This window comes from Balaenoptera borealis (assembly GCF_965194805.1).
Source record: "Balaenoptera borealis genome assembly, chromosome: 12".
Classification (NCBI taxonomy): Eukaryota; Metazoa; Chordata; class Mammalia; order Artiodactyla; family Balaenopteridae; genus Balaenoptera; species Balaenoptera borealis.
Genome location: NC_138869.1, coordinates 89,440,170 through 89,465,632, shown reverse-complemented (window position 1 = coordinate 89,465,632; position 25,463 = coordinate 89,440,170). Strand labels below are relative to the sequence as shown.

The 25,463-nt window shown below is 43.2% G+C and overlaps 1 protein-coding gene, 1 long non-coding RNA gene and 2 pseudogenes across 8 annotated transcripts in view; 1 reads left to right on the top strand and 3 right to left on the bottom strand.

The window, feature by feature from the left end:
- LOC309607620 (cytidine monophosphate-N-acetylneuraminic acid hydroxylase) overlaps positions 1-25,463 on the bottom strand; it is a 246,294-nt gene that overhangs the window by 25,981 nt on the left and 194,850 nt on the right. For all 5 annotated transcript variants that reach the window (XM_082346354.1, XM_082346356.1, XM_082346353.1 and 2 more), the window contains 5 exons: positions 11,451-11,560; positions 9,007-9,197; positions 3,141-3,288; positions 2,730-2,811; positions 1,821-1,958 (listed from right to left, as the gene is read on the bottom strand). In XM_082346354.1, coding sequence (XP_082202480.1) covers positions 1,821-1,958; positions 2,730-2,811; positions 3,141-3,288; positions 9,007-9,197; positions 11,451-11,560 — 669 coding nt within the window. The remainder of the gene's footprint in view (positions 1-1,820; positions 1,959-2,729; positions 2,812-3,140; positions 3,289-9,006; positions 9,198-11,450; positions 11,561-25,463) is intronic.
- The window catches only part of LOC309607673, a 223,221-nt gene that overhangs the window by 89,293 nt on the left and 108,465 nt on the right, over positions 1-25,463 (bottom strand). The window lies entirely within an intron of this gene.
- LOC309607369 (tissue alpha-L-fucosidase pseudogene) lies at positions 3,371-9,000 on the top strand (annotated as a pseudogene). Its single transcript has 3 exons — positions 3,371-3,389; positions 5,343-5,677; positions 5,761-9,000. The product of its transcript is annotated as a tissue alpha-L-fucosidase pseudogene (transcript).
- LOC309607368 (myc-associated zinc finger protein pseudogene) lies at positions 11,572-14,495 on the bottom strand (annotated as a pseudogene). The gene has a single exon. The product of its transcript is annotated as a myc-associated zinc finger protein pseudogene (transcript).

Sequence of the window (25,463 nt, the reverse complement as noted above, 5' to 3'; positions counted from 1 at the left end):
CACCTACTATGTGCCAGACGTAGTTCTAGGCACTGAGAATACAGTGGTGAACAAGATAAAGCAGGTCCCTGCTCTTATGGAGCATTCATTCTAGTGAAAGAAGCAAATAAGGAATAAGGAAATAAGTTCATCTCAAAGAGTGATGAGCTAGGAAGAAAGTAAAACAGGGCCAAGGGATGGAGAGTGGCTGGGGTGATGACGTGTGGGGTGGAGGGGCATATTAGGGCAGTTAGTGAAGATGACATTGGAATCACAGAACACAGACAGAGACATAGAAGTTGCCGACCACGTGGAGGTCAAAAGCAATAGCACTCCAGGCAGTGGAAACAGCACATACAAAGGTCCAGGGCACAGATGGACTTGGTGTATTGGGTCTGAGGAACAAAAAGCGGGCCAGTATGGGCTGACACTTGTCAAGCAATGGGGATACAGGCAGTAAAGGAAGTTGAAATTAGGCAGGGCCCAGAGCATGTGGGGTACCATGTCAGGGAACTGCTCCTACTGTTACTGCTATGAAAATCTGATAAACACAGACAAGGATACAGAAAAAAATAAGTTATACATAAGGTAAACATAACCACTATTAACATTTTGGTATATTCTAGACCTTTTTAAATGTATGTGCGTGTGCGCCTGCACATACACACACACACACACACACATACTCACATAAGAATGGAGGTATGCTAGCTACCCTTTAGTAGGTATATGTCACCTCCCCAGTCACACTGTTAACCCCGTAAAGACAGCACCTCCCCTCTATCTCTCACTGGTGACTCATTCTGGGAGGCAATGACCACAGACTCAGAGAAGAAAGGAAGGAACTGGACAGGCTTTCCTCATACTGCAAGTAGGGCATTTCTGCCACATTGCTAAACAGAGATCACTTACAGAAAATATTAATTTATTAAGTGGACATATATTGAGAACTTACAGTGCTAGCAATGCTTACATACTGAGCAAAAGTAGGAACAAAATATACCACTTACACGCCCTCCCCCATCCCAACCCTAGCACCACCCTTAGACCCAGAGCAGAAGAGCTTCTGCCTTGGACCCCACATTTTTTTCAAGCTTTGAGATATAACTGATATATAATATTACATAAGTTAAAGGTATACACCAGGATGGGTTCATTACATGCATGTATGGCTAAATGATTACCACGATAAGGCTGGTTAACCTCCATCACCTCACATATTACCATTTTGTGTGTGTGATGAGAACATGTAAGATCTACCCTCTTAGCAACTTTTAAGTATATAGCACGGTACTGTTAACTATAGTCATCGTGCTGTACGTTACATCCCCAGAACTTACTCACCTTATAACTAGAAGTCTGTACTCTTTGACCACTATTTCCCCGGCCCCCAGAAACCCCATACTTTAGAGGGGCTTCCTTTGCCTCATCCCTCCCCTGTATGGGCATTCCACAAGTCCAAGGGGATGTGCCCACCTCGAGTTGCCCACACCCTATTCTGAACCACATTCCAAGAGCATTTAAGCCTGGATTACCAATGTCAGACTCTTCCTGTTCTGCTCTACAGTCTACATCAGGAATCAAATTGATCCAAATGATTCTTTTTCTTGACTTTTCCTGAGATGCCCCCTAATCTCCTTAGTGTTTCCTTCATGCTCCATCAGCATATTCTGAGCTGGAAACTTTAGCTTGTGTATCTGTGATTTGCAAGTGGTTTCCCAAAAAGATTGTAAGCTTCTTGTGGGGAAGGATCATGTCTTAATTATCTCTGTATTGATTCGCACAGCATTTAGCAAAGCGCCATGCCTGCTCCTTGGCATCACTTTGATATCAAGTATTACCAGTAAATTTTCCACCACTGAAAGTCATCGGAAAGCCTGATGCCCCTCCGGCAAAATCACTCATCATTAGATCAACCTTCATAGGCAGCCTTCCCCCATTGGGTCTGGTGCAATCCACTGTATTGAGTATTTTATGACCTGTGGAAAAATAAAGTGGCATCAATACTCAAGGTGAAATCTTGAAAACCACAGTTTGAAATCCCAGGTCAACAAAGTCTTCCATGTAAGTCTGTATAATCTGACTCATTCAATTATAGAAGAGTTGCTTATGTCCAAGGAAAAGAGAGAGTAAGATTTCAAAATCTAAACTCTTCAATAGCACATTTTGAACTTTCAAGTGAATAAGCTCATCCTGTCTGATTGGTGGGTTCTGGGTGAGGAGAGTTAGCTTGATTCCACCCTGGATCGTAGAAAGACTACTTTCCTCGGCCAGCTATCTTCAGATGTTGAGCCCAAAGGATGCAGGGGAAAGAGTAACCAAATCAGCACAAATCTCTCAACCCCCTGGAAATTCTATTCAATGATTGTTGGCATAAAGCCATCTTCTCACATGAAAGGCAGAAGTGTACGATTACGTTACATCATAATATTTCAAGATGAAAATAAAACACTTATTCAATAAAGGCAGTTTTGAATAAGTTACTATAGGTGAAATATAGAATATCTGTTGCCTTATGAAAAAAAATCTTTGCACCTGTCACTACATCGAGCACGTTACTGCTAATTTGTTCTCTGTAAGATTATCTGAATGACACCCCCTTTTCCTAAGACAGGGATAGAATATATTGTATTCTATGGAAAATGAAGATGGAAGAAGATGAACATAGGATGAAATTTTGGATAGCTCTTATTATCCTTCTTACCAAGAATATTTTTCATTTTTCACTGTTAATGAGAATAAGAAAATACCTTTGTATTCCACGATAATGCAAGTGTCCATCTCAGGATGAACACCATCCATCAAGATCATGAATCGAAGATTTTTGTCTACCTGGAATTTTAACAATAAAACCAATAACTGTTTATGTCAGTTTGGCTTTTAATTCAATATTTGAAGAAATTGTCATCTCTTCTGGAAAGAAATCCCTTTTATTCAGAACTGGATTTATTATCCAGTAGAATCATACCATTGATAAATGGAGAGAAAAGCCACCTTTTATTTTAGCTCAAATAGAGATCTACACAGTGCTATGTATTTACACAGTACTATGTACAGAAAAAGTAGGCCATTGTTTCTTTAGTGTTTAAAGCGACTACCTCGCCTAAAATTTACCCCAGAAAGCATAACTGAAAAGTGTGGAAAGAACACAGATATCTGACCTGCTGCCATATTCCAAATGGCACTACATTGATATTAGTCAACTGGACACCACTCTGCTTCAGATTCCAAAAGACAGGTCTTTCTGTGTTTCCGACATAAATGGGAATATCTGGTCTTCTTCCAGCAACCTTCTTCAGTGTGGGGTAACTAGGATCAGAAGAATTCGAAGGTTGAAAGGGGAAAAAATAGAATCATCTAGTATAAGAGACAGTCTGCTCCTTACACCAACATGTTGACCACGAAGAAAGGTACTGGGCTTCCCTGGTGGCGCAGTGGTTGAGAATCTGCCTGCCAATGCAGGGGACACGGGTTCGAGCCCTGGTCTGGGAAGATCCCACATGCCGCGGAGCAACTGGGCCCGTGAGCCACAACTGCTGAGCCTGCGCGTCTGGAGCCTGTGCTCCGCAACAAGAGAGGCCGCGATAGTGAGAGGCCCGCGCACCGCGATGAAGAGTGGCCCCCACTTGCAACAACTAGAGAAAGCCCTCGCACAGAAACAAAGACCCAACACAGCAAAAATAAATAAATAAATAAATAAACTTGAAAAAAGGCTACAAGCAAAATTATTAAAAAAAAAAAAAAAAAAAAAGAAGAAGAAAGGTACTGAAAAACCAGACTCTCCACAGAGTCCAAAAGAAGAGTTTTTTCTCAAGGTTGACTGTAACAATGAGGGGAATTTCCTAGGAGGTTTCTCTTTATTGTGAGAACATACCATATACCACAGTGTGTATATCAAACCAGGAGTGCAAATTCCATCTCCCACACTGATGCTGCTTTGAACAAAGGTAGTTCTAACAGAAGTTGCAGAGTGGAAAAGTCCTGCTGAAGAGGTTTCTGGTAGGTGAAGGTCTCCATGATCTTCATTTTTTCTCATCCCTCAACTAGCAGCTCCCAATAAGAGAAAGGTCTTGGCCATTAAACAAGGAGAACCTATGAGCTGCCCATCACTGGAGACAGTTTTTCAACCATCAAAGGTTGATAGTCACACTGTGGTATAAAGAATGAGTTCTTTGTCCTTTAGGAGAGTTGGTTAGCAGGTAGGCAAGACAGTAAAATTTAGTGTAGAGGAAAATGACATTCACCATCTGTAGTAATCCCAACTCAGTACACCATTAACCATCCAAGCATTTTTTTAGATTGTCATTCTACATAGATTGTCAATTCTCATTTCTGAGCATTCATTACATAAAAGAATTATATACCACTGTGGGATATGGTAAAACATGAATAATAAACAAATAAATGGCTGTTTAGATATCTATTATATATCAGTCATGGTGCTAGGCAATTTCACATGTTATTTTATTTGATTCTCACCAAAAAACCCTCGAATTTTTTGTTTGCTTTTAATAAATGAGGACACATATTCAGAAATACATGACTAACAGATAGTAAATTGGTATTCAAATTCAGGTTTTCTGATCCTAAGCTTAGTGCTTCTTCTATTAGAAGACAATTTGAGATTGACATGTACACAGTGCTATATTTTAAATGGATAACCAACAAGGACCTACTGTACAGCACAGGGAACTCTGCTCAATATTACGTAACAACTTAAATGGGAAAAGAATTTGAAAAAGAATAGATACATGTATATGTATAAATGAATCACTTTGCTGTACACCTGAAACAAGCACAACATTGTTAATCAACTATACTCCAATATAAAATAAAAGGTTCAAAAAAAAAAAAGAAGGCAATTCCAACTTTAATGAATGTGCTATCTGGTTTAAGAATCAGACTTGTGCATAGAGTATAATGTCAGGGGAAATAAGATATTTAATAATAAGAAGATTATAAACAAAATCAGCATATCAGCACTTATTAACTTCACTAATATTCAAGTTCCAGAACTATATTAAATAAGTAGAATCCAGAGGAAAAAAATCAGTAGGTTTTCTTCTCTAAAAACAAAGGATTCAAAAAATCAAGGATTCTTTGAACACGTCTTCAGTCTCTGGGTTAACCACTTAAATCTTCTACTTTAAAGGACTTTAGGAGTTAGGATAAGTTATTCTGAAATGGATGTTTATTGCTTTGCGATTTTTAAATTGTTGACAATTCTTACTGGCATCTATTAATAATATCATCCATTACGATACTCATATATTTACATAATAAATCACATTTCTTTGACTAAAGACTGTTTTCTAGCCCAGAACTTCTGCTGCCAGTGTCCTTGTCCTCACGGTGAGCCACAGCCACCCCCCGCCTCTGCAGGAAACCCTCCAACGCCAGCAGGTATGTAGTTCTGACAACAAAGCATCACGAAGGCTTCACAAACTGGCCAAGTCCTGTGTCTTGGAAGTGGAACTCTAAGGATCTGGGGCCCCATCGTGATTTGGTTGGTGAGTTGGGAACAGCCATCCGAAATAGGAACATACGCTATGGACTCTATCACTCACTCTTAGAATGGTTCCATCCTCTCTACCTATGTGATAAGAAAAACGGCTTCAAAACACAGCATTTTGTCCGTGCAAAAACAATGCCAGAGCTATATGACCTTGTTAGCAGGACCTTGAAGAAGGGCAACATGGTCTGCCGGACGCTGAAGAGGATTTGGCATCTGGCAGATTTGTATTTGAATCCTGGCTCTTGTTATTTACAAGCCTTAAACAGGTACAACCTGACTTGATTTGGTCTGGTGGAGAGTGGGAATGTCCGGATACTTATTGGAACTCTACAAATTTTCTTGCTTGGCTCTACAATGATAGGCCAGTTAAGGATGTGGTCATAGTAAATGACCTATGGGGTCATTTACTGTCGCCATGGAGGATACGACAACTGTCAAGATAAATTCAGGCCAGAGACCTTGCCAGATCACAAGTGGGAGATGTGCACCTCAACAGACAAGCTGTCCTGGGGCTATCGTCACGACATGGCAATGGGTGACATCACAAGTGAATCTCGAATCATTTCGGAACTGATTCAGACAGTAAGTTTGGGAGGCAACTATCTTCTCAACATTGGACCAACTAAAGATGGACTGATTGCTCCCATCTTCCAAGAAAGGCTTCTTGCTGTTGGGGAGTGGCTGAGCATCAGTGGGGAGGCTATCTGTGCCTCCAAACCATGGAGGGTACAATCTGAAACAAACACCACCTCTGTGTGGTATACCTCAAAAGGATCAGCTGTTTATGACATTTTCCTGCACTGGCCAGAAGATGGAATCTTAAGCCTTAAATCCCCCATAACCACTTCGACTACAGAGTTAACAAAGCTGGGAATCGAAAACGATCTGAAGTGGTCCACAAATCCAGATAAAGGTCTCCTCATGTACCTGTCCCAGTTACCACCGTTTGCTCTTCCGACTGAGTTTGCTTGGACTGTAAAGCTGACAGGAGTTCAACAAGAAAGGGACACTGCCTACACTTTGACTTTCCTCTTATAGTACCATCACTGTAATAAACTACACTTGTCTACTCAGACATCTCTTTTCCAACGCATTTTAATAAAAGGAATGGATTATGTTACGCTGATGTCTCACAGGATCAAAGATCTGAGATCCATCGCTAGCATCTCTCTCTCTGATCAGCAGAAGGGATTGAACAGTTAAGCTCATCCTAACTTTGGGAATTATCTACGATGGAAACTTCACTCCATTCTGTGTTTCATAACCTGCTTGTTTACTCAAATGACTTCAGATCAAGAATAAGCCAAGTCATCCTGTTGCCTATGGGAGGAACTGAAAAGGATTTGGCAAAATCCACCACATGCTATTTATTTAGCATCAAATGTGAGCAATTACCCCCACCTACCCCCAGGAGCAAGAGATACTGGAGGGGAAGGAAAAGGCTTCCTAGGCTGCTAACAATCAGCTTTTTAGAAGTTTCCAAAGCAAACTAACAGCTCTGAAATTCAGTCTATTTACAGTGATACTATGAAGAAAATGAATGTGATTCTGTCCTGCTTTCTTTAATACAATCAAATAAATAAATTTGTACATCAAATTATTTTCTACCAAAAAAAAAAGAGACTGTTTTCTAAAGCACATTGGCCTTCCCCCTTGTTTTTGTAAATAAAGGAGGTTTTACTCAGTAAATCAAGGTCAGACAAGAGGACTGGGGACAAATGACTTTGGTGTTTATTAGTTGACTAGGTAAGAGTCAAAAAGTAAGGGTCTATTCTATATCAGAGAAATAAACTCAAAGGAGTGAAAATTACAAGTTTCGGTAACTTTCAGTAATAAACTATTCACAATACACTACACAACCAATGCACTGTGATACTATAGTAGAGGACCAGTGTTTTAATGCCTGGCAACTTTGCCCACACAATTCCCTGAAATTAAAATGAAACTGGTTTTCAGGACAGTGGTTGAGAAATAACTGGGCTAAGTGACTTGAAAAGTTCTTATCTTCCCTATAATTCAGGACTTTCCCATAGAATGTCCCTCATCAGGACCTTAGGCAACGGCATCTTGTAACAGGTACTATAAAGCAATCACCTGGTTTACTGTTCTCTCTATACAAGCTATATAAAATTAGTACCACACAATACCGTTATTACACAATGCATGAACCCAGGCCTCTCATAATTCTGCAGTTGTACGTGTTTGGTTCCAGAAGCTTGTATGGAACAAAGGTATTGTGCAGTAGACAAGCCGATTTTTAATTGTGGCACCACAATATCCCAGTGGGTGATGTTCAGTTTTTAAGTGTGTTGCAGCTAATTTGTTCCTAAAGCAGTTAATTACTTGTTTTTAAACCGTTTCCTTAAAAAAAAGAGAGAACATACTCGTGCCTTAGAGATCTCATATGCTTTCAATAGAAAAGTCAAGGGTCCAGTCAACCAGCAAACAACATATTTTCCCTCACCATGGACATTTCGATCAAAGTATGTCCTTCATGTGAATTTTGTCATGTAAAGTCACAGAAAAAAAATACGGTGAAGTTGCTTCATTTTAGAACACTGTGGGCACTGCTAGATGTTTACACTGGCAGCCCAGCAGTCGTGACACAAACTTCTGAATAAGCATGAACAAACAGGACCCTGAAATGACACCAGGGGATTGGGAATATGACCCTGCCTCTTCTGGTTACAGTTCATTCACAAATGTGTGTGGTTTTGTAAATCCAAGTTCCTCTTTCTCCCTCCTTTTTGATTGCCTGGGTTAAGGAAGTTTCAGTTCCTATCCTTAGTATCACATGGCTCTGGTTTCAATGAAGGATGAAGTGGACTCAGGGTTCAAAAGCTGGGAGTTCAGTGTTGTTGAAATGCTACGAATCAGGAGTTGGCAAACCACAGTGACCTGCTGCTGTAAGCTAGGAATACCTTTTACCCTCTTAAATGGCTGAAAAGGACATCAGAAGGGCAATCCTATTTGGTGACACATGAAAATTTTATGATATTCACATGTCATTGTCCATAAATGAGGTTTATTAGAAGACAATCAGGCTGATTCAGGACCGTTTATGGCTGCTTTGTGCTACAACAGCAGAACTGTGTCACTGCAACACCAACCATATGGCTTGTGAAGCCGAAAATAGTTACACCCTGGCCCTTTATAGGAAACGTGTGCTGATTCCTACCATAAATGTTGAACTAAAAAAGGGAGTCAACGTTAATAATCCTTAAACCTAGACTTTCACTAAGTACCCTGAGGGTGGGAAGTGAGAGGGTGGAGGGTTATTAACCCCTGTCCTCCTTCCCACAATAGCTCCTTTCGCATTCCCAGTGGTATAAAGCGTGAAAGCACTTTAAAAATTATGCTATGCAAATGTAAGCATTTATCTAAATTAGTCCTCTTATCATCAGCCCAACTGAATCTACCTCAAAATGAGCAGTGATTGCACAAGAACCTGAAAACCAGCGATGCCTTTACTGCAGCATTTTCTTCAGAGTTGAGTGCTCAGACTTCATTACCTCAGATGGTCTGAGTGCATGTGACTGATGTAAATTAGGTCCGCTTGGTACAGCCTCTCCAGCCAGTCAGATGGAGGCTCATGTAGTAACCACCATCCTCGGGCAAAAGCAGGACCGATTAACCAAGGGTCAAACACCATCCTCTTGTCTCCCAGCTTGAGGTCCATGCAGGCATGAGTCAGGTATGTTATCTGTCGGAAGACAGTGAGATTCAGATTATTAAATCATTACCAGCCAGCAAAAATGAACTCGGCTGCTTAGCTGACAAGTCACATTGGAGAACTTGGCTCCTAAGTATGTTCAGTGAAACAGGACGCAAGTGAGACCCAGCAGGAGTGTTTATATAGAATACAACTCTCAGCACAGGTCACTAGTTTAGTAGAATAGAAATGTTCATGGTGGGTTTTAGGTGTCAAACCAATTGATTTACCCAGCTCTACTCTCTTTAAATTAGCTCCTAAATATTTAGTTACAGCCTGCACTGCAGAATAGCGTTTGCGGCCAGTCCTTCAAAGCACAATTTACAAGGAAGGGCAATTAGAGATGTTATGGCAGATACTTGGGGATTTAAATGCTGGAGTGGCTGGCAATAGGTACACGAATGAATGATTGCCTGGTGGGTTTAAGGCAGGAGATAGATGGGCCCCAGGCTGAGCAGCTGAACTTTGTCGCCTGTGGACAGATACTCCAAGACAAAGATAATAGCTGGAGCAGAGAGGAGCTGAGTCCTGCCCAGATAAAAGATAAAGAGACCACATATACCTCATTCTCGAGGTCAAGGAGACCTTCCTGACTACACATGCGCAGAAAGGCTCCTCGAGGGCCAAAAAGGGAGGGCGCGCCACCCCACAGTAGGCGATGTCAACCTTCCCATAGGCCTCTGGACTAGAATCCATCTTGGCTAAGAGATGCACATACACACAGGGGAGGACCCTGAGTTATAACCAAACACGGACTCAGAGCCAGGCAAAGCAAGATGATTGGCCAGAGGAAATCCAGAAGAAATGCCCCATATAAGTGATTTAAACTACCACGAAGGGACAACTATCTCTCTCTGAGCTCACCCATGTGTGTCTATTCACACGTACATTTTTCCTCCTAATAAACACTTTACTTGTTTCACTACTTTTCGTCTCTTTGTTGAAATTTATTTCTACAAAGCAGACAAGCCAAGGCCTTGTCACTGGCCCTCACGGTCTAGTGGTGAGGATTCAGTGCTCTCACTGCCGTGGCCTGGCTTCAATCTCTGGTCAGGGAACTGAGATTCTGCTTCAAGCCGCTGCAGGCTGAGGCCACCCGAGATTGGGTTGGCATAGCCATGCAGCCTGGCTCAACAGGCTTGTAAGGCTTTCTCTTCTAAATTACCTGCTGACTCACTCAGGATGTCAGGGTCCTCTGAGAATGGCTATAAACAATGACTTAGAGACTGGCATAGACTAGAGGATTCTAAATCAATCCCTCACTTCCTTCCCCTGATCTGGCATATCCACAGGAAAAAGGAAAACACCAGGAGCAGAGATAAGGTAATAGAAACTCCAGTGTGAAAAGCCAATAAAGAGGGTAAGGAGACGTCAAGAAATCAGGGTTTCCCTGGTGGCGCAGTGGTTAAGAATCCTCCTGCCGATGCAGGGGACACGGGTTCGAGCCCTGGTCCGGGAAGATCCCACATGCCGCGAAGCAACTAAGCCCGTGTGCCACAACTACTGAGCCCACGCGCCTAGAGCCCGTGCTCCGCAACAAGAGAAGCGACCGCAATGAGAAGCCCGCGCACCACAGCGAAGAGTAGCCCTCGCTCTCTGCAACTAGAGAAAAACCCACGCGCAGCAACGAAGACCCAACGCAGCCAAAAATAAATAAATAAATTTATTAAAAAAAAAAAAGAAATCAAATTCAGGTGATTATGCCTACTCTATATAGGTTCCCATTTGTTTCCTCAAAAAAGTAACAGCCCATTTTCTCAAATGAAAAGATTCTCAAATACTCCAGAAAAATTAATTTTTGATTGTTTACCTCTCTCAAACTATCAAAGTGTTTTTCTCTGGAGGAAACTCTCTTCTAAAGGTAGGAAAATGCACAAGAAGGTTTGTAAAGTTCTCAGGGCAATGTGCAGAAATATACAACTGGCCATTTTACCTGATAGCGATTTGGTATCAAGGGCAATTTCTGAACTTCCACCAATAGTTTTGCATGACTCTCCTTTGGGACCTCCACTAAAAGTTTTTTTGTTTTATTTTGTTTTTTTCTGGATGTATTTCCTTGTAATCCCTGCCAAGTTCTGGGGGTTCCTAAAAAATTTGCTCAAGAGTTCAGAATAACTATATTATATGTCCTAACCAGCCACCTCCAAGAATATTCAAGGTAATACAGGATGTAAATATATATATAAGAGGAAATCTTAGTTCTATTTTTGTTTTTAAGATTATTACAATTTAATGTTTCCTTACCTGCACTTCCCCAAAAGCCAAATCTTCAGGAGATCTGGGCTCTGAATCCCAGGGGTTAGGAGGATTCAGTTCTAGAAACAAAAGTCCATTTTCTTCATTCTTTTCCACAACTAGAACCAAAGGGGAACAAATCTGGATTAACAACAATAACAAAATGACTTTTAAAAAGCATCACTGAAATGGAAATGCATGGCTCAGGTACACAGAGTACAAAAATCAAAGGAAAATAAAAACAAAAGGCAATGCTCATTTGGGTCAAGCAATATCTACTGAGATGAAGGCTGAAGACCATCACCCATTCATTTCTTTTTTTTTTTTAATTTAAAATTTATTGTAATGGGGTCTGCACAAAAGGAGGGGGTGAAGGGTGGGGAACATGCAGGGGACACAGGAACACGATGACATGGCCAGGGCCACAGCTTCTGTCGCGGGGGGAGGGATGAAAAGAAAAGGCCAGGGCTGGAGCTGGGGTGGAAGAGGGAAGGGGGAGACACTGTGGCTGCATTCCCCCCACCCCCAGGGAGCACCTCTAGTCCCTGGATCCCCCCATTTACCCTGGCCCCCTAAGATTCCATCTCTTGCCCTACCTCTGGCCCTAGTGGCTCCTTCTTTTGCTCCCCTTGACTTGTTTTCCCCTGACAGATTCTCAAGCAGGGCCTGACCCCAAACAACCCCACCTTATGAAGGTACAAACTGTGCCTTCCCTGCTTCTGCCCCTTCTCAAATCTCACCTTTCCCCCTCTCTGGGACAGAATCTTTGATTTCCCTCCTTCCTCTCCTCCCTCCTCCTGGAAAAAACAAAAAGCACCAACTCCCCAGGGAGGGGCAGTAGAGAGTAGGGTGGGCACTGGAACGAGGACAGCAAGAAGGACCATCAAGGGAGAAGGCTCACAAATACCTGGAAGGGCAGGGCAGGGGGTTACAGAGAGGAGAGGGGGTGAGGGCAGGGGCCGCTCCTGTCCTCTGCCACTCCTGCCCACCGTCCAGGGGGCTTCAACACGACTGAGGGGCCAGGTGTGCATATGGGGTCAGGTCTGATAGGGAGAAGTGAGGAGCAGGAGAAACAAATCGTTAAAACCTAGCAAATTCCCCTAAGAAAACATTTCTTCCTCCTTTCCTTCTGGAGGCTCCTTGGTTGGTGGGGCAAGTAGTGAGGAGTTGGTGGGAAGAGACAGGGGAAGAGGAGATGGTACGGAGGGACTTTCCTCCATTCTCCCCTCTCCCCCGCACCAACTTGGAGCTCACCAGGGCTGGGAGGGAAGTGGCTGAGAGCTCACACGCACCCCTTCGGCCCCCGAAAGGGAGCCACAGCTCTGGAAGGGGCTGCCGCCACCATTGGACAGGCCTCACCTGTACCTGGTGGGTGCGGGGGTCCCCCTCAGCTGGTGGGCTGTGGCCGGGGAGGCGGCTCCGGGACAGGGGCGTCGCCCCCCCCCATGGGTCCGCATGTGGCCGGCCAGCTGGGCAGGGTCTCGCGGTGCACGCTGCACAGCTTGCACAGGATGAGGTCAACACGTATGCTGCTGTGGTGAAGCCTTTGTTGCAGAGCTCACGGACGTGGTGAGGGCCCTGGCTACGCACCTTCATGTGGTCCGAAATATAAGCCGAGCTCAACATCTTGCCACACACATGACCCGGCGCCTTATCTTCGTGTCGTACTGTGCGGACCCGCACTCGATCCTTGAACTTCGTAGCAAAAGCTGCCTCGCAGGGCTCACATCCGAAGGGCCGGTCTGTTGAGTGCACTCGTCTGACGTGACTGTTGAGGTGATCCCGCCGGGGGAAGCTCTTGCCACAGTGGGAGCAGCTGTAGGGCTTGTGCACTGCGCCGTCGTGTGAGCACACGTGCTAGCTCCTGCGGTCCTTCTGTCGGTTCCGAGGGTAGACGTCGCGGAAGGCCTCGCCGCACATCTCGCAGGCGTGGTTCTTCTGGATGCGCTTTCCACGGCACTCACGGCACCCGCGGCCACTGCAGCCGCTCGGCCGCCGGCTCTGCTCAGCTGGGGCACGTTCAGGAGGCTCAGGGGCACCATGGTGGGCATCTTCATAGCACCCGAGGGGACCCAGCCGGCTTTGGCTCCCGCGTGGATGGCGTCGTGCCTCCGGAGGCTGTAGCCGTTCTTGAACTCCTTGGCGCACAGGGCGCAGAGGTAGGGCCCCTTGCTCTATGCTGCTTCTCCAAGGCAGATGCGACTGGGGCCACAGCGACCGTCGCGGCTGGGGCAACGACGGCGCTGGCCGCAGCTGCAGCGATGGTGGCGGCAGAGACAGGGGGCGCGGCCTCGGCGGCGGGCGCCGACACCGGCAGGGGCGGCGGAGGGGGCGCCGGGGGCTGCTTCAGAACTGCTGTGTCCACAGTGGAGGCGGCGGCCGGGGCCGGGGGCGCAGCAGCAACGGCGGCGGCCGCGGCGGACTCCTGGGCGGCGGCGAGAACCGGGAGCAAGTCACCCTGGAGGCGCGCGGCCGCCGGGGCCTGGGGCGTGGGTGGGGGCGCCGGCGCGGCCTGGAATGGACTCTGGGGCGCAGCCCTGGGAGGCAAAGAAGCCGCGCTGGAGCTCAGCCCCGACCGGCGGGGGGTTCTGGGCGTGACCCTGAGGTGGGAGGAAGGAGTTCGAGAGGCCGCCCCCCACCCCCGGCAGTCCAGGCCCAGCACGGGGAAGGGGGGCGCAGCACCGTACAAGGGAACACGGGGAACATGGCCTCCGCCACGGCGGGGCTCAGCGGGGGCCGGGGGCGCGGGCTGCGCCGAATGCATGGCCCGCGGGCCGCTCTGCCGCCCTCGCAAGCCTGCGGGCTGGGGGGAGGGAGGGAGGGAAGGAGGGCGCCTGACGGGCCGTGGAGCGCGGCGGTGATGGCGGTGGCGACGCCCCCTGGATGGGGGCGGGAGGCCCCGCGGGGCCGGGGGCCGGGGGCCGGGGGCGCAGGCGGCGGCGGTTGGAGCCTGGCCGGGCGGGTGGGGGGAGCGAGGGAACAGCCTCCGCCCCAGCTGCGCAGCTCACCCAGCCGGCGCCTCGGGGAGGGCGCCCCATTCATTTCTTTCTTCATATTACACTTAAGGAACTCATGAGATCTCAAGTGTGTCAGGGACACAGCTACACACCAACAGCTTCATTACCATCAAATGAATGATTGCTAGAGATGAGTTCAAGGTGCTAGGGGAGTGTCCAGGAAGGAGTACCTAGTTTGGTTCTAAGAGTCAAAGCCGATTTCAAGTAGGAGGTAACGCTCCAGCTAGACTTGAAAGATGAGGTATCTGGGCCCAACAAAAGAAATATGATGATGTGAAGCAAACAGGATGAGACAACAGCATGTGTAAAGGCATAGAGGCACGAGAGAGCTTGATATGCACAAAGTGACTACTCATTTATGACCGAGGAAAATGGTGTCTGAGCCAGGCCAGGATAGACAGGTAGGTCAGAGAAGGTCATGAAGGACCCTAGATTCCCTGCTAAGGAGGAGTTTGGATTTTATCTTGTGGCAATGAGGGGTCAATGAAGAATTTTAAGCAATTGTAGCAGACGTGCTGGTGGCTTGCACAAAATCTATTTTCTCCTTCTTCTTTACTATTAGCATCTAATTTTTTTTTTTTAAGGAGTGATGATACACCTATCTAAAGATCATGATTTCCCAGACCCCCTAGCAATTATGAGTGGCCATAGCTCTACGCACAGTTTATATGGTTCTGCCCAGTGAGATGTGAGCAGAAGTGTACTAGTGGGACTTCCAGGAACACATTTATTTTCCTGACAAAGAGGGACAAACTCAACGGATCTAGACTGTTCACCCTTCATCTTCCCCCCGCCCCTTGTGTGAAACTTGGTTGCCATGCTTGGAGGAGCAGGAGCCATCTTGAGACCCTCAGGAAAAAAGTCAGATACTAAAGATGACAGAATGGGAAGACAGAAGGAACTTGGCTCCTTGATTAACCAAAGCCGTAATGCCCAAGACTGCCTGCTTTCCAACTTCTTGTGATGTAAGAAAACCTCAGATATGATTGGGCCACTCTTATTTGCGTTTTCTATTACAATGGCTGAAAGCAATACCTAAATGCTATAGCAAGGGAGTATTAAAATCAGAACTTCATTTTAGGAAGACCACTGTGAGACACATGGAGAGGATCAATTGGAGGGAGGCGGGACCATATTTGAGAGCCCTCCCATTGTTTTGGGAGGCCATCAGCAAACCACTGATGGACATGCACTCAGGAGAAAGATGGCCTGTTTGGAGCCCTCACTCTCCCACTTAATAGCTTAATAGCTGGATGACCTTGGACAACTTACTTGACTTCTCCATTCTTCACTGTTTTTATCTATAACCCTAGCCACCTCCAAGGACAGTCATCCTAATAAATGCCAGCAATTTTACTAACTGCTCAATGAAAGCAAGTGAGGTCCTAGACCAAAGCAGTCCCTGTGGAAATGGCATCATTGCCCTGCCCTCAAAGCCAAGCATTTTCCTACTTTCTTCAAAGCATATAAAAAAAATGTTTTGCCTACACTTTCCAAATGAATAATTATACTCACTATAAGACAACTGCTAATGGAAGAAACTGAGGTAAAAATTACCCCTAAAATGAAAAATGGTACATTTTTTAATATTCCCTAATAGTTGAAAACAAAAACTTATATATGCTGTCAAATTTCAATTTTCAAGGTCAACTTGAGGGACTGTAAGAAAGAAGAGTTGAAAACTTAAAGAATTACGTCCCCTAAAGTCTGTTTTGCTCTCTCACTGCCCTAGCTGCACCCTCGTGGCTACATATTCTCCCTCTCTGCCCCTGACAACACTGATAACACATTTAGACGATCTCCTTGGAAAGCTCTCCTCAGTATCAGCACTGCCCACTACCTGGCTTCATCTGGGACTCAGCTGTCATATTATCAGACAGGGCCTTCTGACCACTCCATCTCAAAGAGCACTCTCCGGCCCTCTACCCTCATTTTTTTCTTCCCAGCCCTATTGTCACTGGACGTATTGTATATTGTTTGCTTATGGTCTGTCTCCCCTATAAGACTATGAGCTCTGTGAGAGCTGGCATCGTGGTTTGTTTGATGCTCTGTCAGTAGTGTGCCAAGAACGTTGCCTGACTCACAATTGGCATTTGTTAAATATCTGTTGAGTTAATTGATTAATTAATGGTCATCATTCCATGTCTCCCAAGACTCTCTTGGGGTGCACAGCCCCCTTTCCCAACCCAGGCACTGCTCCGGCCCAGACTGGGCACCTCAAGTTGGGAAATTTAGATATAAGATTATCTCAACAAAAGCCCCAAATAAAGTATATTACTTTTTCATTTTTTTTTTTTTTTGAATTAGTTTTTTTTTTTTTTTAATTTTATTTATTTATTTATTTATGGCTGTGTTGGGTCTTCGTTTCTGTGTGAGGGCTTTCTCTAGTTGTGGCAAGTGGGGGCCACTCTTCATCGCGGTGCGCGGGCCTTTTCACTATTGGCCTCTCTTGTTGCGGAGCACAGGCTCCAGACGCGCAGGCTCAGCAATTGTGGCTCACGGGCCTAGTCGCTCCGCGGCATGTGGGATCCTCCCAGACCAGGGCTCGAACCCGTGTCCCCTGCATTGGCAGGCGGACTCTCAACCACTGCGCCACCAGGGAAGCCCCTACTTTTTCATTTTTAAAAGAGCATTTTAAAAGCTAGAAACATGATCGCACCAGATAGCTTCAGTTGGTCCCTACAAACCCCCTCTTCTCTACCTGTCTCCACCCTTGTCCACCTACTGTCTCCTTCAGGAGGTTGACTTAGCTGGACCACATCAAAGGGTTCCCACTCTCTCCTCCTTTTAGGTGAGTTTGGCTATTGGGAAGCTCCAGGGTGAGATGGTAAGAGAACTCAGTGAGGTTGGGTCGCTAATACCTCTGCCTCTTTCCCTGTAAGGTCACCTTGAACTAGTTATGCTCTGGGCATGGACAGAGGTCACTGCTCATCTCATAGAAGCCAATTCTTTATGACTCTCTCTTCTTCCAGATTCGGGAAACTGCTCCCCCCTCATCCCTTTGGGCCTAAAGACAGATAATTTGGTTGTTATCAACTCCAGGTTACTCCACCTTCCCTGTGATTCTCCCACATCCACACCTTATAAAATATCCTTTGATGAAAACACGCTCTACAAATCATCCCAATTTGAGGGTGCCATCTTTTTTCCTTTTGTGAATGTAACTAATACAGTAATTAAGAATCACTATCCTGAAACCCCAAATTCAGAAGAGTGATTACCTCTGGGGGATGAGGGGGTATGTAATATGATCAAGGAAAGGTATTTAAAGATCTTCTGCTGTTAATGTTTTATGTCTTAAGCTGAGCACTGGGCACATGGTTGTTCACTCTGTTATTTTTACACCTTTTAAATATTGCTTAAGAGTGTAATAGAAGCATATTAATTAATATTTTTCCTAGTAATAGTTATCAACTTATTTAATAGTAAAACACAATTGGCTTTCTTAATAAAATCAGGAACACACAAAGGATGCTTAATAGCACTATTCTTATTAAACTATGTCCTTGAAAATGCAAGTGATATAATAAAGATACATATTATTATTTCCAGGCTATATGATTGCCAGAGAACAGTGTCATGAAATAGAAAGAATGCTGGATTTGGAAACATCTGGGTTGGGATTATGACTGGGCTGCCTATTATCAGCTTCCTGGGCTGCAGTTTCCTGATCTGTAAAATAGGATCATGATACATACTTTGCAGAGTTGTTGTAGGGATTAAATTATATAATAAATCCTATAGTGTCTAGCACTATGCCTGGCACAGAGAAGGGATTTGAAAAATAATATAATTATTATGGCAATTATTTTACCTTCCAAGAATGAAGAGTTAAAAAGAAAGTTCAGTATCGGACAAACAAAATTATATACTAGCAAATACCATTTCGAAAATACAAGGCATTATGGAAGACTCTCAGAAAACTGCATTGATATCCACTCTTAAGGATTTTCCTTCTTTAGAATTGTTCTCTCTCAAGAAAAGCAGAAAAAAATAAGAGTCTGTAACTCTTAACTATTATTTCAAAGCAAACACCATAAAAGTTTTTATGCCCCTCGCACAAAGATAATGCATTTATGCATGGAAGAAAAGCATAACATCTGCCAACTCCCTGCCTCTATAAAGCAGGAGAATGTGTTATCCTTATTTTGACTGCACAAACTGATGCAATCTAGGTTATTTGGGTTATAACTTAATATTTATCCAGAAGAACAAACAAATGGAATTCATTAAAATCTTTTTATAAGGAAGAATAATGAAGAAGAATTAGAGCAAAAACATTTTAGAAAACTGTAATAATTAAATCATTGATTATTGGCATAAGGACGGTCAAGGAGAGGATCCTAATTAAATAACAGTTTAATATTCTAAGAGTGGGATCATAGATTGGTGGAAAAGGAAGGGCTATCTAACAACGGTGCTGTGCAACTGTTTAGCTAAGTATTCCAGTTGATTAAAGACACAAAGAAAAGCAACCAAGTGGTTAAAAAGTATGGAAAAATAGAATATCAAAGGGAGGACTTCTAAGTTTAATAGCAATGGAAACAATTCCAGTGGAAAATCTGAACAGATACAAATGTAAAATGAAAAAGTTCTACCACCAAAGAAAATTGGCAAACATGTTTGGAAAATATTAGCAACATATTTGAGAAACAAGTGTAATTTAAAACAACAATGCTCTTTTTGACTCAAACGAGGAAAGTCTGAAAAAGTAAGAATGCCCTGAGCTGGTAAGGCATGAAGAGAAAAGGCAGGCTTATTAACTAGTTAGAGGGAACAAAAACTGGTTCATTCTAAAAAATGGATTGTAATGCAATACATATTAAAGAATGAATGAATGAATAATGGACTCATTCATTCATTTAGTACCTCAAGTAAAGACGACTGTGCTAATCATATTTTTCAGTTCATGACACATGATATTCGGTCCAGGCAAAGCTACTTACTTACTTAACTTACTTATTCCCTTTATCTCTGTTTCCCACTCTTATTTCCTCCTCCTCCCCTACAGGCTACAATTTGAAGGGTCATGCAAAATATGTATTATATTGTATATGTGCATCTTTAGTTTATATAAACGGTATTGGGTCTCCAGTCTGTTTCTTACTCTTTTTCACTCAATACCCTGTTTTTAAGATTCATTCATGTTACCACATGTACATCTAGTCCATTTCCTCTAACTGCAGTTTAGTATTCCCTGGTTCACCGCATTTTACTGATTCACTCTCCCAGTGGTGGACCCATAGACTCTGCCACAACAAGGTTTCTTTGGTATACAAAGAGGAATGGGAGTGATGGGTCATGGCGTATTCATAAACCTCCCCTGACTAGTCACTGTCGGGTTCCTCTCTAGCGTGGCTGTACCAGCCACATTCCCACCACAGGCATGACTATTTCTATACCCTTATATCTCTGACAACATTCTGCGGCACCTTCGTTTCTTTCTATCAGTCAAAAAGACATAGAGTAACACCTCATTGCTTTACTTTGCAGTTTTCTGATAATTAACGAGTTTGAGCATATCTTCATGGGCTTATTGACCTTTGCGGATTCTTCTGTAAAATGCTAGTTCATATCCTTTCTGCATTTTTATATTGGGTTTCCTATCTTTTTCTTGTCAATTTGCATTACTTCCTCCTATATGCTAGATAATATTCCCTTGTTGGTTGCCAATATTGCAAAATAGTCACCCAAACTGTCATACGTCTTTTAACTTTGTCCATGGTGTCCTCCAATTAGCAGAAATCTTTAGTGCTGATGAAATCACATTCACCAGGGTTTTATGTGTGTGTGTGTGTGTGTGTGTGTGTGTGTGTGTGTGTGTGTGTGTGAAAAAAAAAAAATCTGTGAACAGCCTAAATTCCAACAACAGAGAAATGGCTAAATAAATTATTTAAGTTAATATTTAATGTAAGCATACTTTAAAATTATGTATATATAGAATCTGACATAATATGACTAATATAATAAATTAACAAGACAAAAAAAAGGATGCAAAACTAATATATAGAATAATTATAATTATTTGTAAAAGTATGCTTAAAAAGATGACTGGAAGTTGGAACAACTAGATAGAAGATCAACAAGGAAATAGAAGACTCAAACAATACTATAAACCAACCAGACCCAACAGACATAGACAGAACACTCCACCCAACAATAAAATACACATTCTTCTCCAGTACATGCAGAATATTCTCCACAAACCAGTACAAACCATACGTTAGGCCATAAAATAAAGTAAAAAGTATCAAGTCATATAAAGTATGTTCTCTGACCACGATGAAATGAAATTAGATACCAATAAGAGAAGAAAGTTGGAAAATTCACAAATATGTAGAAATCAGACAACATACTTCTAAATACAAATGGTTTAAGGAGGACGATCACAAGAAAAATGAGAAAATACTTTGTGACAAGGAAAAATGAAAACATAATATTCTGAAACTTATGGAATGCAGCTAAAACAGTGCAGTGCATAAAAGGAACACACCTATAATAAAAAAGATCTCAAGTAAAAAACCGAACCTTCCACCTTATGAAATTAGAAAAAGAAGAGCAAACTAAACCCAAAGCAAACAAAAGGAAGGAAATATTAAAAAATTAGAGCTAAAATAAACGGAATTGAGACTAGAAAAACAAGAGAAAATCAATGAAAACAAAAGTTTGTTCTTTGAAAAGATTAACAAAATTTCCAATCCTTTAGCTAGACTAACCAAGAAAAAAGAGAAAAGTTTCAAATTACTAAAATCAGGAATGAAAAGGGGGACATTAATATCAATCTTACAGAAATAAAAAAGAACATAGGAAATATAATAAATATTATATATCAACAAATTGATAACCCAGATGAAATGCAGAAATTCCTAGGAAGAAACAAACTAACAAAATTGACTCAAGAAGAAATAGAATATCTGAGAAGACCCATAACAAATAAAGAGATTTAATTAGTAAACAAAAAACTTCACAAACATTAGCCCAAGCCCAGATGGCTTCACTGGTGAATTTGACCGAATGTCTAAAGAAGAATCAATACCAAACTTCACAAATTCTTCCAATAAACAGAAGAGGAGGGAACACTTCCTAACTCACTTTATGAGGGCAGTATTACTACCCTGATCCCAAAATCAGACAAAGACATCACACACAAAAAACTACAGACCAATATTCCTTATGAATATAGACATAAAAATCCTTAACCAAATATTAGCAAATACAATTTGGCAATATAAAAAATAATTATGACCATGACCAAGTGGGGTTTATGCCAGCCTGGTTCAATACAGGAAAAGCCATAGCGACAGAAAGTAGATTAGTGGTTGGCCAGGGGCTGAGGGAAGAGGGGAATGGGACTGACTGCTAATAGTTACAAGGTTTCTTTTGGGGATGATGAGAATGTTCTGGAATTAGATAGTGGTGGTAATGGCACAACATGTGAAAATACTAAAAACCATTGAGTTGCACACTCTAAAAAGGTGAATTTTATGGTACATGAATTATATCTCAGTTAAGAGAAGGAGGAGGAGAAGGCTGGGGAGAGGAAGGAAGGGGACCTCGGTGACGACTGGAAGATACCAAAACAGGTGTTGTCTTGAGGTGATGGGAGTGCAAGTGAGCGTCTTCTTCCTTCTACTTTCCTGACTTTTACCTTTTTAATGATGACCATATATTGTTATTTATAATAATAATAAAATCAAATAATCTCAGTTCGTACGAGATCAAGCCATCCTTCTCTTTCTTGGGGTGTGGTAGGAAATCACTACAGTGTAAGTAGCACTGGACTGAAAAGTGGGCTCTGTTAACAAAATTTTCCACTCTCACAGCGTTTCCTCACTGGAGCAAAGGCTAAAAACTTCAGTGGGTCTTGTTATCTCCAGCCCTCCACTGACCCTGCTGCCACCTCTAGCCCTGCCCTTCACCTGCCACAGCAGCAAACATCAGCCCTCTGCATCAGTTCCCAGCCTCGATCTATTTTCCAATTGATCCAATTTTCTGCTGGGTGGGAAATCCCTTCCTCCTGCTCCTAAGGTCCCAGTTACAGGGGTGATGTGCAGATTATTTGAGACATACATATACAAATAAAACATTATGCTCTGTGTACCAAGTTCTGAGAATTTAACAGCTGCTCACTTTGAAAATTCTTTCAACAACGCAATAAGATAGTTACTACCAATATTATATCCTAGTGAGGAAACTAAAGAACAAAGAGATTGACTAACTTGCCCCAAGTCATTTAATTGTGTGTTTGAGCATCAGGATCTGAACCCAGGCTGTCCTGCGCCATTCACTCTTAACCACTTTGCTATAATGTCTCACTATAGGTCTTGTCCAAAAGACTTAGAGGTTTTATAAAGGTCCCTAAGCAGATTTCTGGGTTACATACTCATAAAGTTGATAGTCTATTGTCCTTTCACTTACACAAACAGTTTGATATGTTCAAACCTTTGCTTCTCACCTGTTTTCTGCCAAATAAATTTAACAGTATTTGTACAGTTCCTGCTAACAATGCAGTCTGCAGGTTTCCTAGGCTAGGTCAACAGACATGGAATGAGGCTTACTGGCAAAAGAACCTAGTAACCGAGGCATCCCTTTGAGGGGCAGGGGGAGGATGAACTTGTAGTCAAAGCAATTAGCAACTTTCCCCAGAATAGCATTCTATCTCTTTTGGGGGGTGACCAGAAAAGGACATGCACCTCAGTAAGTGACATCTCTGCTCTGGGAACTGGGAGAATGCCTTTGCAGGTCAGACCCTTCTTTAAAAAGTGATTAGGAGTTGGTCTCACCGAGACACCTGGACAGCACTGGCCCTGATAGCCTATTCCATGTACAATAATTATAGCCTGAAAAAGATGTAGAGGTAGTGTAATCAAAGTTCCCAGACTGGAGGTCCAGCCCAGGAAGCCCACTATTCAGCTCCCCTCACAGGTAACCAGTGGTCAGCCTGCCCCCGTCCATAGGTGCTTATGCGTACATGTTTTTTCAGAATAGGGCCATACTATATGTAATATTTATAATCTGCTTTATTTATCAAAAATCACTCTTATTATTTTAGTTTCTTCAATAGTATCACTTTTAAGACACAGTGGAATTATTTCTAGTCTTTAAATTGTTTTCAATTTTTCTCTTTTGTAGATAGTATTGCTGTGAATGAACATTCTCATAGCCATATCTTTTGACATATCAGTGATTATTAAGATCTTAGGCATATGGTCTCGGACGTGGAATTGCCGGGTCAAAGGGATGCACCTTCTTCAGTGTGATAGGAAGCTCATTGGAGAGTTTTAAGCAGGGGAATGACATGAATTTATTTGAATTTTTAAAATATCAGTCTGGTACTAACCAGCCTGAAACTAACACAACATTGTAAATCAACTATTCTCCAATATAAAATAAAATTAAATTAACAAAAGTAAAATAAAATATCAAGCTGTGTGCTGTAAGCAGGATGGACTGCAGGAAGCAAGCTGGAAGCAGGGAGGCCAGTTGTGCAGACAAAAGGTGACTGTGACTTGCATTTGGTTGGAGACAGTGCAGACGGAGAGAAGTGGATGGATTCTGAAGGTGTTTTGGCACAGGATTTATTAATGGTTTGGATATGGGGGTTTAAGGAAAAAGAAGACTCAAGAGTGACCACCAGGTTTTGTTCAGTTGAGTGGAAGCAGCGTCATTTACCAAGATGGAGAAGGCTGGAGGAGGGACAGGTCTGGGGATAAGCTGGGCTTGGCCATTAGGAGTTCTGTTTTGGCTGCAGCTTGTAATGCCTATTAGAAATCAATTCATGGGACTTCCCTGGTGGCGCAGTGGTTAAGATTCCGTGCTCCCAATGCAGGGGGCCGGGGTTCGATCCCTGGTCAGGGAACTAGATCCCACATGCATGCTGCAGCTAAGAGCTCACATGCCGCAACTAAGGAGCACACATGCCACAACTAAGAACCAGCACAACCGAATAAATAAATAAAATATATATATATATAAAAGAAGTCAATTCATGTAGAACTCAATAGTTGGCCCTTCTTAACCACGGTTCCTCTGCATCCACAGATTCAACCAACCTTGGCTGGTGTAGTCCTATAGTATTTACTATTGGAAAATATCCGTGCAGTTCAAACCGCATTGTTCAAGGGTCAGCTGCATATTAAGGAGAGAGTGGGCCGCTGTGCTGCATGCCGAGAGTCTGAGTACAATGGCCATGGCAAAGCGACCACTGAATTTAGCAAACTGGTGACCTTGACATGAGCAGTGTTAGCGGAGTGGTAGGGATGGAAGCTCCACTGAGAGATGATGGGAGGGGAAGGAGCAGAGACAATGAGTGTGAGATGCCTGTTTCAAGGGGTTTAGCTGTTTAGACAGTTGGAGAAATGGAAACATAAGAGGGCTTATCTGAACACTAGGGCGCGTGCGTGTGTGTGTGTGTGTGTGTGTGTGTGTACATGTGGGTTAATAGGCAAAGACAAAATTTATGATACAGGAGAGAGAAGGACAGTTGCAGGAGGGAAGTCCTCAAGTAGGTGCGAGGTGGGATCCAGGGTGCGAGAGCAGGGCGAGCCATAGGAGCAGGGTCAGTGCAGCCACTGTCAACTGTCACAGGAGTCAAGGAAGGATGTGCAGGCACAGAGGCAGATGGGTTGAACAATTTGGTGGTAAAATGACTCTCCATTACTGAGTCCCATTACTGCATTGTCAATGTGAAGATAACGTGAAATAATTCAAACAAAGTGCCTAATACTACACCTAACACACACTTAATAACATTCTGGACTAGGTCATGATTCTTCAACTACATTCAAGGCCCTCCCTACAATGTACCTTTGAAATCTTATGTTCTACTACTTTGATGCACATACCCTGTACTCCAGCCAACTAAACTACACATTTGGCCCCAAATAAACTAAAACAGCCCAAGCTGTCCCCTCTACCAGAAATGTCCTCCTTTCTCTTCTCTGCCTGATGAAATTCTGCCCATCTTTCAAAACCCAACACAAATGCCATCTCTGGCATGAAGCTT